The sequence below is a fragment of the Aotus nancymaae genome, unplaced genomic scaffold (genome assembly GCF_030222135.1).
Source record: "Aotus nancymaae isolate 86718 unplaced genomic scaffold, 86718_ANA_hifiasm-v0.15.2.pri h1tg000003l, whole genome shotgun sequence".
Classification (NCBI taxonomy): domain Eukaryota; kingdom Metazoa; phylum Chordata; class Mammalia; order Primates; family Aotidae; genus Aotus; species Aotus nancymaae.
Window position 1 is genome coordinate 52,366,519 of NW_026988414.1, and position 14,242 is coordinate 52,380,760.

The 14,242-nt window shown below is 45.4% G+C and overlaps 2 protein-coding genes across 12 annotated transcripts in view; both read right to left on the minus strand.

Moving 5' to 3' along the window:
- The window catches only part of LOC105715605 (alkaline ceramidase 2), a 74,146-nt gene that overhangs the window by 43,102 nt on the left and 16,802 nt on the right, over positions 1 to 14,242 (minus strand). The window contains exon 1 of one of the 4 annotated variants that reach the window (XM_021675329.2): positions 2,185 to 2,827. The exons of 1 other annotated variant lie outside the window; for it this stretch is intronic. Coding sequence is in view for 1 of the 3 variants with exons in the window: in XM_021675326.2 (XP_021531001.1) it covers positions 1,720 to 1,827 (108 nt within the window). In the remaining 2 variants the exon portion in view is untranslated. Of the gene's footprint in view, positions 1 to 178; positions 207 to 1,719; positions 1,836 to 2,184; positions 2,828 to 14,242 lie in introns of those variants that run through there. 2 more of the 4 variants (XM_021675326.2, XM_021675331.2) reach the window with 2 other exon arrangements.
- The window catches only part of LOC135276738 (alkaline ceramidase 2-like), a 72,413-nt gene continuing 63,151 nt past the window's right edge, over positions 4,981 to 14,242 (minus strand). For 3 of the 8 annotated variants that reach the window (XM_064381215.1, XM_064381213.1, XM_064381206.1), the window contains exon 5: positions 8,808 to 9,440. In XM_064381215.1, coding sequence (XP_064237285.1) covers positions 9,275 to 9,440 — 166 coding nt within the window. In that variant the 3' untranslated portion in view covers positions 8,808 to 9,274. The other 5 variants (XM_064381224.1, XM_064381211.1, XM_064381249.1 and 2 more) reach the window with 5 other exon arrangements.

The following is a 14,242-nucleotide window of genomic DNA, read 5'->3' on the forward strand; positions in this document are numbered from 1 at the left end:
TGAAATCTTTATTCTCTCACTATTATTTACAAATGGACAACTTGTGTTACCACTGCTGTTTCTCCTTATTGAAAGTACCCACCACTACTCCAGCCCACCCTCTGTGTGCAACTATTTACCCCTGACAGCATGCTCTGAGAGGTTATGCAATAGATAAGTCATGGCCACTTCCACTCACTGTCTTTCACAGTATCTGTGGACAGCAGATAGCCAGGTTTTCTTTGAGACCCTGTTTCCCAGGCTGGAGTGGAGTGGCGCGATCTCGGTTTACTGCAGCCTCCAACTCCCGGGCTCAGGTGATCTTCCCACCTCACCTTCCCAAGTAGCTGGGATGACAGGTGTGCATTACACAACCAGCTAATTTTTGTATTTTTTTTGTAGAGATGAGCTTTCGCCATGCTGCCAGAACTCCTGGATTCAAGCGATTCATCCGCCTTGACCTCCCAAAGCGCTAGGAATAAAGGTGTGAACCACAATGCTCAGCCTCAGGTTTTCTTAAGGAACTAACCTAATCATAAAAAAATAAGCTGGAGTGTTTGTGTGGAAACCAGCCATGGATTTCAGCACTGAGGAGAGGGAGAGGCCAGACTTCTGGATTGAGGCCCCAGCCATGCCGGAAATGTGAGCATGACAGCTCCCTCTTCTAGAGCCCAGTTTTCTCATCAGATGAATAAAGGACAGGGACTAGATCATCTGAGATCCCTGCAGGAAGTAAGCTACCTGACTCCTGCCGAAGACATTCTAGCAAATCCAAAAGGAAAAGTCCTAAACAACAACCTGGAATTCACAGTGACTCAAACCAGGAGTTCCTGTTTTCCTTGTTTGGGCGGTGAAAAGATAAGCCACAGAAATGATCACACAAAGTCTCACATTCGGTACCAGGATTCTGAGCCATGGACATGGAGAAAAGAAGAGGCATTTCCTCTCCCAGCTGCAACCCTTCCCTACCACAAGAACTAAAAACACACAAGATTCTGCAATGGGGAAGTTTCTGCTCGCCCTGAGCTAGGGACCTATGCAAGTCCAAAACCCCGACGTTATCACTCCCAAACTTTCCTTTCACCCCTCAGACTTCAGAACTGGAGAAAGCACAATCCTGGGGGGAGCTGAATTAGGGGCTCATGCAAGACTGGACACTAAAGGCAAGAAAAAAAGAACAAGTCCTAATTAACTTGATTCTGACCAAAAATAACTCGACCACCACAGGCATGTTCTTGGGGGTGGGGCAAGTCAGCCTGGTGGGAGTGGGCCCGCCGCGGGGACCAGCCGGGGGCGTGCTCTTCCCAGCACTCCGAGAGCAGATAGGTAGTCAGGGCAAAAATGCACAATGCGACCCAAGTGCGTCACGCCACAGATATCCCAGGGGAGGAAGAGACTGGTCCTGGCAGGTTCACCGCCCCTAACTGACCCAAACGAGGAGAATGGGCTGACACAAACCCCTGGTTCCTGGACTGGTGAGGGCCGAACAAGACAATAGGACCATCCCCAAAAAAATGACAGGAGCAGGAAGATAAGCCCAGCCTTCGGGAATGGGGACAGGAGAGGAAGACAGGTGGAGAACTGGAAGGAGCGCGCCGAGGAGGGGGTGTGGACTGACTCAGCCCCTGGAGAGAATGCCCCAGATACGCGCAGAGACCCACGTCCAGCTTCCAGACGCTGCGGCGCGGGGACAGACCCTCCCGCCGGCCCGCCTGCCTTCCCCGCTCCCGCGCCCCGCACCGTGTTGTAGAACTCGGCGATGGCAGGCACGATGGTGTAGTTGTCCTCGCACCAGTCCACCTCTGAGCTGCCAGCCTGCAGCTGGTCCCACCAGTGCGGGGCGCCCATGGCCACTCTGGGGCATTGGAGCAGCTGCTCCCGCAGCCGAGAAGAGCCCAGAGCTGCTGCGGAGGCAACCCGCGGCGACAGCCCGCGGCCACGGCGGCTTTGTGAAGTACCCGGCGGCCGCCGGATGTGCGCCTAGAAGCCGGCCTCCCGTGCTCCGCCCCGCCTCGCCTGCAGGACGTGACTCGCTCGCAGACCCTCCCAGGCCCCGCCCCCTGTGCGGCCCCGCCCACTATGAGGCGGGACCCTCGCGGAAGGAGGGGTCCGAGGTGGGGCGCCCGGAGGCTGGGACCCGGCTCTGGACGTTTTCAGACCACTCAGCACCCTGCAGGTGGCCGGGAGCTCGACGGTGCTACCCACCTCTGCCCACGCCCATCTCCTGGCTCTGGCTCGCAGGCGCTCCCGGATTGGAGGAGCGCCAGAACTCTCCCTGGCAAAAAAACACAAAATAAAAATAAACCCAAGAGGACCCGGACCTGTGTGGATTCAGGGAGAGTTTGCAGCGATTTTGCTGCGCCGGACGTTGGTCGCCAGTGCTCACACTAAAGTGCCCTCAATCCCTCCGAAGCCGGAGGCTACTTGCTGCCGTTGCTGTGGCAGGAAGACCTTGCCGGCTGCTGGAGTAGGCTGGGCCGCCCCTTCCCCGGGGGAGCACTTCTATTTAGAGTACGTTCCTGCCCTCCCTCCCCTTGGCTCCAGCTTTAGGGTTTAATCTAGCCTAGCATATGGGGACTTCGGCAAAGGGTCAAATGTCAGCCATCCCAAACCGCAGAGGATGTTGTGTGGCAGCTATGACATCTCCAAGACATCGAGGTTCAAGAGGTGATAACATACATATGCTAGGTGCTGTCTGAAGAGCTTCCACGTATCTATCACTCCGTGTGCCCAGCAGAGATCCTGTGAGGTGCTTTTATTAGCAACCTCCTTCCATTCGGCGACAGAGCTGGAAACTCAATTCAGGCAAGACGTCATCGGATCCAGTTATAACTACTTTCTTTTGCTTCTGTAACTGTTGTACGGTTTCTAAATGAAAGCCAATCTGGTTCCCAGGATCCCTAGAGGAAAGCCACCCTCTGTGTGTATGTGGTGGCTCCCGTTCTCCTTCCTTGGAAGATTGTAGGAATGCAGGTCAGGACAGCGGCAGAAGAGGCCGTGGGCAGGTGACTATGATTAGGACGTCTTGCTCGGACCCACAGGGTACCCTAAAGGCCAGCAGCTCCCTGGGGTCTGCCCTCTCTCTGGGCCTGACTGCCCAGCAGGACCCTGGATGGTGCTTCGGTTGTCCTGTCCAACAACTGTTTGCCCACCGGTACCCACAGAGCCATGTGCAAATCCCCAGAGATCATCACTGACAGAAACTGCAAGCCCTGCCTCCTCTCCTAGTCTCCAGAAAATCCAGGTTTGTCCCCGAGGGGCCAAACCACACCCCTCCTTTCATCATTGTCCCAACTTCTATCCTTTCTTTCTGCTTGACAGGCAATTCCACTGCCTTCCAGAACCCAGGAGGAAGATACATTCTTACCTTCTCCTAGGGTCGAATTAACCAGACCTGCAGAATACCCAGTGTGAGCTCGCCACCTAAGAAGGGCAGTTGGGGGTAGATGTTTCCCACAGCCACAGAAGAAAAATGCATCCGTTAATTTCTGTGTCTCAAAATGCTAGCCAACTGTTCAACAACAGAATTTTCCATGTAGTCAATATTTTACTTTTTCCAAAAACATTTTACTTGGAAATATATCCATATTCATCAAAATATAATATTTTTAAAAACCATTATTTTATATGCCAGTGATTCTCAAACTGTGGTTCCCCTTTTTCTTCTTATTCCCATTCCCTTACCGGTGTATACTGGAGTTTCCCAGAGGATACATGATGTGTGATGTCATTATCTCTCTGACAGCTAATGGAACATGTGCTTGTGATTCTTCAGTATTAAAATTCTGTTTAAATTTCTAATATGGTAACTATTGATATTACCACATAAACCACAAGTTCTCCAGTGTTCTCAATATTTTTTAAGAAGAAGGAGTCCTCAGACTAAAAAGATTAAAAGCTGCTCTTAAAAAGAAGTATTCCTGGCCCAGTGCAGCGGCTCACGCCTATAATCCCAGCACTTTGGGAGGCCAAGGCAGACAGATCACCTGAGGTCTGGAGTTTGAGACCAGCCTGGCCAACTTGGCGAAACCCTGACTCTACTAAAAATACAAAAATTAGCCAGGCGTGATGGCAGGTTCCTGTAGTCCCAGCTATGGCAGGGGGCTGAGGCAGAAGAATTGCTTGAACCCAGCGTGCAAAGGTTGCAATGAGCCAAGATCGCACCATTGCACTCTAGCTTGGGCGACACAGCGAGACTCCATCTCAAAAAAAAAAAAAAAAAAGAAAAGAGAAAGAAAGAAAAAAAAATTCCCAATTAAACTATTTGTAATTCTTTTTTATTATTTAGAATTTTTGGTGAGCGAGCACAGACTTAGACCTACATTGTTATCATATAATCTCTTGTGCATACGTAAGAAGGAATGTATAAGCAAAAATAAATTCACTAAAGAATTCCTGTAATTTTTAAAAGGCTAGGCATGGTGGCTTATGCCTGTAATCTCAGCACTTTGGGAGGCCGAGGCGAGCGGATCACGAGGTCAGGAGTAGGAGACCAGCATGATCAACATGGTAAACCCCGTCTCTACTAAAACTACAAAAATTAGTGAGACGTGGTGGCACACACCTGTAATTCCAGCTACTCAGAAGGCTGAGGAAGGAGAATTGCTTGAACCTGGGAGGCGGAGGTTGCAGTGAGCCGAGATCTCATCATTACACTCCAGCCTGGGCGACAGAGTGAGGCTTTGTCTCAAAAAAAAAAAAAAATCTATAATTTCTTTACATTCAGAATCTCTATTCTTCTTCTGAGTCATTTTTCAGCTTATAGTCATTGGTGTCTGTGTCGTTCAAACAGAAATGTCCTCTGTGTCCTTAATTACTATGTACTAATAATGCAGCATTCCTTAAAACTATTCCACTACTGTTTTCTTGCAAACTACTGACACCTTTCTCATAAATTTTGGTGCTGGGACTTTTCTGATCTTACCTGAAAGTGTCAGTAGAAGGTTTCCAGACAACAGGCAGCATGTGTCTTTTCCAGATGGTCCTTATATAATCTGTTGAGAGAAACATGGAGATTACAGTGGCCAAGTCATCCCACCAGGAATAACCACCAAGTTTGTACATGTGCAGGCAGTGACACCACATCGCAACCATGACCTCGCCAACCATAATCCTAAAATGCCATCCATGGTAAGTGCATCAGGATTTCAGAGATTTAACAATGCAAAATAACATGAGTTTTAGCACTGTGAAATATTAAATTTGCTGAACATAATTCATCCTTCTTTTCAAGTCTTGCTAAGGGAATGATGGGAGTTTTTCATCCTCCACAGTCACTCTTAATGTCAGTGACAATTCTAGTTCAAAATCAAAGTCAGCCACCTTGGTTCCTTCTAGTTGCAACTGCACAGAGATAGTTCTTGAGCCACACTGTCTCTAAAATTTTTTCATAGCTCTCCCCATTGTTAACATTGTTAACTGTTTTTTTGTTTTTGTTTTTGTTTTTTTGAGACAAGGTATAACTCTGTTACCCGGGTTGGAGTGTAGCAGTGCCATTACAGCTCACTGCAGCCTTGACCTCCGGGACTCAAGCGATCCTCCCACCTCAGCCTCATGAGTAGCTGAGACCACAGGGGTGCACCACGATGCCCAGCTAAATTTTGTATGTTTTGTAGAAACGAAGTTTCATCGTGTTGCCCAGGCTGGTCTCGAACTCTCAGGTTCAAGCGATCCCTTGAGCCTCCCAAAGTGCTAGGATTATAGGAGTGAGCCGCTGTATCCAGCCAACATTTTTTAAATAAATACATTTAGTAATTTAACATGAGGGCTTATCAGGAGGTTATAAATTTTAAAATGATTTACATTAATTGCATGATGCGTTAGCAACTACTGCTAGTGGTTGAATATAAAATTCTGATGTCTACTGTAAACTGAGTTTGTTGGGGAAAGGATATAATGACAGCAGGGAACAGAACTACTGAGTTGCAACGATTTGGTTTACGATGCTTTTGGCCTACATATGACTCAGTGATACAGATCCACAAAAGAGCAGGTTTGGAGGAACAGCCCTTGCAAAAAATTCAGAATGCCAGCACCTTCTATTTTTACATAGTATATAACAATATTTATTTGGTATAAGTAAATATCTGATAGTAAATAGCCAGTTCAACTGGTTCCACAAGTGGAAATTATCAAGTCACAAAATCTTCCCTGGGGAAATAAACGCAGGCACCTGTGTAAATGAAGCAAGAAGTACCTGATCAAAGATGTTTTCTTTATCTTCCTCTTTGGCTGGAGTTTTTCATTGTGGTCCTGCTTGTGGCCCATTGTTTAGGCCAGTGGTTCTTAAGGCCAGCCCAGCAGCAGCAGCATCCCCTGGGAATCTTTTACAAATGGGAGTTTCCAGTCCCCACCCTAGAACTATTGGATCAGAAACTCTGGATGGAGTCCAGCAACCTTTGGCTTCACAAGCCCTCAGGTAATTCTGACTCATGCTCAGGCTCGTGCTGAGAAAACCAGGGGCTCTGAGTCTGCCCTGGACCCCTTCAGCTCAGAGGAAGACAGGAGAAGCCAGCAAGACTGCTTGTTTTGCTAAAATCTGAGGCAGTTTTCAGGCTCAGACTTGTAGATGAGAGTTGTAGGAAGCAGGTCCTCACTGGGGAAACACTGCTGCAGCCACTGCAGAAGGTGCTTGTATTTGCTGGGACAGGCACCACTCCTTTACTGACAGGCCATTGGTGGTAACTTCTGCTGTTGTCAGTAGGCCTCTATTTAGAAGTGCCTCTCTTGGGTTTGTTTGTTTGTTTCCTTTTTATAGAGACGGGGTCTTGCTATGTTGCCCAGACTGGTCTCAAGCGATGCTCCCACCTTGGCCTCCCAAAGTGCTGGGATTAAAGGTGTGAGCTGCCACACCCAGTCAAGATCACAAAGGCAGCAAAGGATGGTTTCCATCCATCGACCTCTGGGTTATGAGCCCAGCACACTTCCATTGCACCACTCTGCTGTTCCCTCTCTCCTTTTTCCAATCAGCACTAGAAAACCACAATGTTAACCGCTCCCCTTTTTCTAATCTGCACTAGAAAACCACAATGTTGGGTGTAAAATCCATAAGAGTAAGTAAATTCTAATAGCCAATTCCTGAAGGGCAAAGAATTTAAGTGTGTTTTGACTTCTGCTTCTGGCTAGATAAGGCGTTACTCTGAGAATCATAGCTTGCAAAGATGCAACAAGCAATTTTTGAACATTTGCTTTGGACAATATATGACCAATAAAATACTGGTGTGGCCTCATGGAACTTATTCTAGGAGAGGCACACAAACCATTAGACTGAAATATGATAATTGCTAAAATGGAGAAGCATATATGGAAGAAGAGGGGCAGGGGCCCAAGTCTGCACTGAGCATCATGGGAGGTTTGGCAGAGGAGATAGCCTCAGAACTGAGGTTTATAAGATGAATAGGATTTTCCCAGGGAGAGCACTTGAGGGAGGGAGCGAATCCTACAGAAGGAACAGCCCATGCAGAAGAATAGAGGTCTGAGAAAGCACACACAATCAGGAAACTTCAGAAGCAGAACCTGACCTAGAAAACCAATAGATGATTTGAAGAGTAAGTCTTTTTTTTTTTTTTTTTTTTTTTTTGAGACAGGCTGGAGTGCATTGTCACTATCTCGACTCACTGCAACCTCCACCTCCTGCATTCAAGCAATCCTCTACCTCAGCCTCCCAAGTAGCTGGGATTACAGGCGCACACCACCGCGCCCAGCTAATTTTTGTACTTTTAGTAGAGAGGAAGTTTCAGCATGTTGGCCAGGCTGGTCTCTAACTCCTGACCTCAAATGATCCGTCCGCCTCAGCCTCCCAAAGTGCTGAGATTACAGGCATGAGCCACCACACCTGGCCAAGAGTAAATCTTTAAGGAGGAAAATCCCGATGGCAGAAAAATAAATTAGATTTCTAAAACTACTGGTAAGGTCTTTCAGTAAACCAGGTGAAGGATGATATGGGCATGACTAAGGCATTCCTTTACATGCTGCTCTATGACAGACAGTTTTCTAAGTGTCAACGGTTAAATGGTGAGAAAAAAATGCCTCTACCCTCACAGAGCTTTCAGTCTAGGAGATGTCAGAAATTAAATCAGTGTGTAAATACTGCAGTTGTGTCACGTGTGTCATGAAGTACAAGTCCACAATAGCCAATAGCAGTAGATGTGACCTAGTTTGAGGGCATCAGAGAAGGCTTCCCTGAGGAAGCTAAGAGAAGTGAAGTTTTAGGCAGGGGAAAAGGAAATTGGAACAAGGAATGCAACTGAAATACAAAATGGCAACTGTGATAGATTATACCATTGAGTCCAGATATTTGACTTACTTTCTTAGTCCATGAATATGGGACTTGGCTTTGTCATTTGCTATGGTCATTGTATTAATCCCTTTTCACGCTACTGTTAAAGACATGCCTGAGACTGGGCAATTTACAAAAGAAAGAGGTTTATTGAACCACAGTTCCACATGGCTGTGAAGGCCTCACAATCATGGCAGAAGACAAGGAGCAGAAAGTCATGTCTTACATGGATGGCAGCAGGCAAAAATAGAGCTTGTGCAGGAAAACTCCAACTTGAAATAACCATCAGATCTCGTGAGACTTACTATTACAAGAACAGCACGGAAAAGACCTGCCCTGATGATTCAATTACCTCCCACAGGGTCCCTCCCACAATACATGGGAATTCAATACGAGATTTGGGTGGGGACACAGCCAAACCATATCAGCTATAAAATTGATTTACACCATGACTAAGCTTTGAAAACTATTCCTAGTTTTACCATTCCTTTTTATTCCCTCTGCTGTATCCCAAATTGGGGCTGCTCTTCAGTCTAGAGCCTGGAATGAAAAAGACCAGAGCTTCAGTTAATCCACAGCCAACATATAACATAAACAAAAAATAAAACTTTGCATTGCAAACCACTAGGATTTGGAGGGATTTTCTCTTACCCCAGCATAATGTACTGAAGGTTGACAAATACAGGCAAATTAATAAAGCCAAACTACTGATTAGAGACAAGACATGAAAGAGCAGAAAAAATAGAAGACAGCTTCAAATTGTCTAGGCTGAGTGATCAGAAATAAGTTACTAATACAAAAGGGAAAGTAGAAAGGAAAGTAGTGATTTAGGTTTTCACTTGAGTTAAAGGTGCAGGCTAGTGAGAATTAGTATTAGCGGCAAAGAATACCTGGAAAGAGATATTCTCTTGGCAACTGAAAAGGCAAGTTAGGAGACCACAGACAGGTCAGGATTAGAGAGATTTTGTGAATCAGAAGGATAGATGAGATACCTGAAAACCGTAGTAGACAAATAGATTAAAGGACTGTGGGGGAGTGTATGGAATGTGTCTCCTTGGACACACTTACATTTACATGAGTTATGAGGTGATACACGTCCTGGTTGACGAGGAGCAGTGACAGAGACCTACAGAGGAGCAGGTGGGCAGGGCTGAGAGAGGAGGGGTGCAATGCCACCAACAGACTTGAAAAAAAAACACACACACAAACCAACCTAAACCAGATCAACACACTAGGTCTCAGTGCCATTTTACAGGATTTACAGGGACAGAATCAGGTGATCTTTTTTATTTATTTATTTATTTTTTGATATGAAGTCTTGTTCTGTCACCCAAGCTGGAGTGCAATGGTACAATCTCGGCTAACTGCAACCTCCGCCCCTCCACCCCCAGGTTCAAGGGATTCTACTGCCTCAGCCTGCTGAGTAGCTGGGATTATAGGCATGTGCCACACCTGGGGAATTTTTCTATTTTTAGTAGAGATGGGATTTCACCATGTTGGCCAGGCTGGTCTCAAACTCCTGACCTCAAATGAACCTGCCTTGGCCTCCCAAAGTTTTGGGATTACAGGTGTGAGCCATCGCACCTGGCCGGGGATCTTGTTGAATGTTAATAATTCAGAATCTGATTCAATAGTCTCGAGTGCAGTTCAAGATTCTGCATTTCTAACAAACTCCCAGATGATGCAAATGCTGCTGGTCCATGGACCATATTTTTAGTAGCAAGACTACGGCGAACAGAAGAAATGACAATCATGCAGATACAGTTGATAAAATCCAGATTATGAGAAACTGTCACAGCCCAATTTGTTAAACAAAAGATGGAAAGGAAACCTATAGATTAAAAGAGACTTGAGAGACAAAACACCAATTGCAATGTGCAGGCCTCTTGCAGATCCTAACTTGGTTTGTAAAGAAATTCTTCTTAGGACAGTTGTGGAAATGTGAGTACTGGGTATCTGATGATATTAGAGAATTATTGATTGAGGGGATGTGATCATAGTATGATGGTTATGTTTTTAAAAGTGATATTTCAAAGGGCTACATACAGTAGGATGTTCTGTGTTTATGACATTCCGAAAAATATAAAACTATAGGAATAGAAAACAGATGTGTGGTTGCATGGGGTCGGGGGGGGGTGGAATTCACTGGTAAGGGTTATAGGGGAATTTGGAGAGGTGACAGAACTGTTCTATATCCTGATTGTGATGGTTTTGTGACTGAATGAGTTTATAAAACCTCAAAATTAACCTAAAAAGGGCAACTTACAGCACGTAAAATATACCTCAATAATAAACTTGAGCAAAACAAAAAGAAACAAAACAGGAGAGAAACAAAAAAAGGTAGATTGTTGTTTCGAGATACATACTGCAATATTTACCCAAAAAGTATATGATCTAGGATTTGCTTTGAAATAAAGGAGGAGCACGTCACTATGGGGGTATAGATGGAGCAACATTGGCTTCAAGTGGATAACTGTGAAAAGTAGGTGGAAAACACATTAAACCAGTCTCTCTATACCTGTCTTAAAATTTTCATAATAAAAGAGGGTTTTTTGGCCGGGCATGGTGGCTCATGCCTGTAATCCCAGCACTTTGAGAGGCCAAGGCGGTCAGATCACCTGAGGTCAGGAGTTCGAGACCAGCCTGACCAACATGGAGAAACCCCATCTCTACTAAAAATACAAAATTAGCCAGGCATGGTGGGGCATGCCTGTAGTCCCTGCTACTCAGGAGGCTGAGGCAGGAGAATTGCTTGAACCTGGGAGGCAGAGGTTGTGGTAAGCTGAGATCACGCCATTGCACTCCACCCTAGGCAACAGGAGTGAAACTCCATCTCAAAAAACAAGCAAACAAACAAACAAAGAGGTTTTTTTCTGTTGTTTTTCTATAATCAAAGAAGCAAAGGGCTTCATGTGGTTGTCCCCAGAAGCACCAACGTAGCTGAGAGCTGCAAGAACACAAGTTGGTGAGGGAGGGCAAGGGCTTGGCCTTTACCTATGGGTACCCTTAAGAAAGCAGTTCTGGCTGGGTGCTGTGGTTCACACCTGTAATCCCAGCACTTTGGGAAGTGAGTGGATCACTTGAGATCAGGAGTTTGAGAGCAGGCTGGCCAACATGGTGAAACATCATCTCTACTAAAAATATAAAAATTAGTCTGGCATGGTTGTGCGTGTCTGTAGTCCCAGCTACTTGGGAGGCTGAGGCAGGAGAACTGCTTGAACCCGGGAGACAAGAGATTGCAGTGAGCTGAGATTGTGCCACTGCACTCCAGCCTGGGCAACAGAGGGAGAATCTCTCTCAGAAAAAGAAAGCAGTTCTGGTCCAACCTGTGGTTGTTACCTTTCCCTTTCATTCCAGAGAGCACAGGACTGGCAGTGGAAGGTTACCCGCATGAGGGAGCAAATAGCAAACAGCCTCTCCAAGAGGGCACCCACCCCCCTCTCTTCGTGAGAAGATCCTCGTACCCAGGGAGACTTTGGTAAATAAGCTGATTATCAGCTGTCTGGGTGGGGCCTAGGTGGTACTGTGGCCACAGACTCTCTGGAACCAGGAAGCTAGAAAGGTCAGAGACTGGTCAGTGTTACACTCTACAATCCAAGGGGCCTCTTGCGGCCGGGCTGTGAGGGAGTGGGAGGTGGCACGTCAGAAACTACCTGTCATACCTGTGGAAGGGCTGCATCACACTGGCCTGTAGACTTCATCCTTCCCTCACTCTGCCTTGTGTTCAGCCTTTCAAAAACCAAGAAACAATCCGGCAAAATGGAGGTGGCATTGAAGAAGGAAATGAAGAGGGAGGAGGCCAGGTTGGAAAGTGTGATGTGGGGCAGATGACATTTATGTGGCAGAAAAAGGAGGTACATAGATTGAGCAGGAGCTTGAAGACAGGTTATGGCATGCTCCTTTGGTATAAGAGAATTTTGAGCAAATTTAAGCCTAAAGAAAAGAAGCTTGAGTAGAAATATTTAAAAAGTAAGAAGAAAAAAGGGTAATTTATTGCAGTATAATCTAGTGTTAAAAAAAACAAAAATAAAAACAGGTAATTAATGAAACTTAATCCTGAAGAAGATGGGAAGAGATAGAATTGAACATTCAAGATGTTTCAATTTGCCTGGAGAGAAGGGATGGTATGGAGTAGCTGTGTGTTTTTTTGTATCTCCTGGCATCCCTTCCTTTTCCAAGACCTTCTGGTCCTTCTTATTCAATGAGGACTGCCCAGCTCCCACCTTCCCCCAACCCCCAACTCCATTTAGATGGCTACCATAACAACCACCATGGTATACACTGTGACCTGACTTTGTGACTCACGTTCCTTGGTCCAGGAGTGAGTCTCAATCCAAGCTGGCTAATCAGAATGCATTTGTGGGAATTTCAAATCAGAATTGAGCTCTTCCAGTTCCATATGGTTGCCTGATGAAATGGAGATATAAACCTGGGCACTATTGGTAGTCTGTTCCAGCAGATAGATGGTTGGGCAAGCAGAACTGGTTAACAGTAGAGAGAATAATGACACTGTCCCAAAGAGGGCTGCATGGAAAGACCTGGTAAAGAGTCCCTGGCTCCAGCTATATGCCCAGGATCCAGCCAGGTACAAAGTTTCCCAAGATACTCCGGAAACTTTCTTTTTTTTTTGCCTCGCCCACGTGCACCTGTCTTGATCGAGTTATAGATACCCCGGAAACTTTATAGTAAAGTGACATTTTTGTTTAAGCTAGTTGGAGTTGGGTATATGTGATTTAAAACCAAATGTCCTAACAGAACCCTATGCTAAGAAAGAGGGGGATGTAGAGAGTATATATGAATACCTTGACATGTTTTGAGGATGAGAGAATATAAAGCAGTTCATATTTCTAAAAGAAGTGGGAGAAAATATTATCTACTGAAAAGGAGGAGGTTAAGTATGTCAGCGCCTTAAAGACAGTGAAGAAGATTAGGCCCAGTGAGCTCACCCTTCATTCTCTAATCACAACAGATGAAGGAAAGAATCTGAAATGTAGTATATTCAGTAGGGGGCAGTCATTGCCAGGAAAGTTACAGACCAGCCACCAAGAAGCCAGGAAAAAGATCTTTAATCTTTCTCATTAACAATACAGCTTGGGAACAAATGAGAGAATAGTTAGGACACACTTGACTCTCCTTTGGTGTGTGAAAATTCAAAGATATTTTATCATAGAAATATTTGACAGTTCTCAAAATGGACATACCACAAGCACTTAGATCTCTCATCACATAAAAAAGTTACTGATATATTTTAGGACTAGCATTTCAAATGAACCTCTCATAGGATTAGGGACATTTTTATAAAATAATATGCCTAACCGGGTGCAGTGGCTCACGCCTGTAATCCAGCACTTTGGGAGGCCGAGGCAGACTGATCACCTGCGGTCAGGAGTTCGAGACCAGCCTGGCCAACATGCTGAAACCCTGTCTCTACTAAAACTACAAAAATTAGCCAGGCATGGTGGCAGGTGCCAGTAATCCCAGCTACTAAGGAGGTTGAGGCAGGAGAATCACTTTAACACAGGAGGTGGAGATTGCGATGAGCTGAGATTGTGCCATTGCACTCCAGCCTGTGCAACGTGAGCAGACAGACAGAAAGAGAGAGAGAGAGAGAGAAATAATATGTCTAAATTATATGTCATCCATCTCCTTGCAAAGAAAGAAAGAAAAAGAAAATAATACGTCTAAATTATATGTCATCCATCTCCTTGCAAAAAAAGAAAGAAAAAGAAAGAAAGAAAGAAAGAAAAAGAAAGAAAGAAAGAAAATAATACGTCTAAATTACATGTCATCCATCTCCTTGCATACTTCAAGTAACTAAAAATGAATCATGAATTTTCATTGTCCACCTTTCCAGCCAGTCAATGAGGAACAGGAAGAGGATGGGGCCTCTGGTATCTCTGAGCCACAGAGCTCCCCCTGCCATCTTGGTGGTGCTCTTGGGTTCTTCATGGTTTCCTACCAGAAGATGAACTCAACCAGATTAAA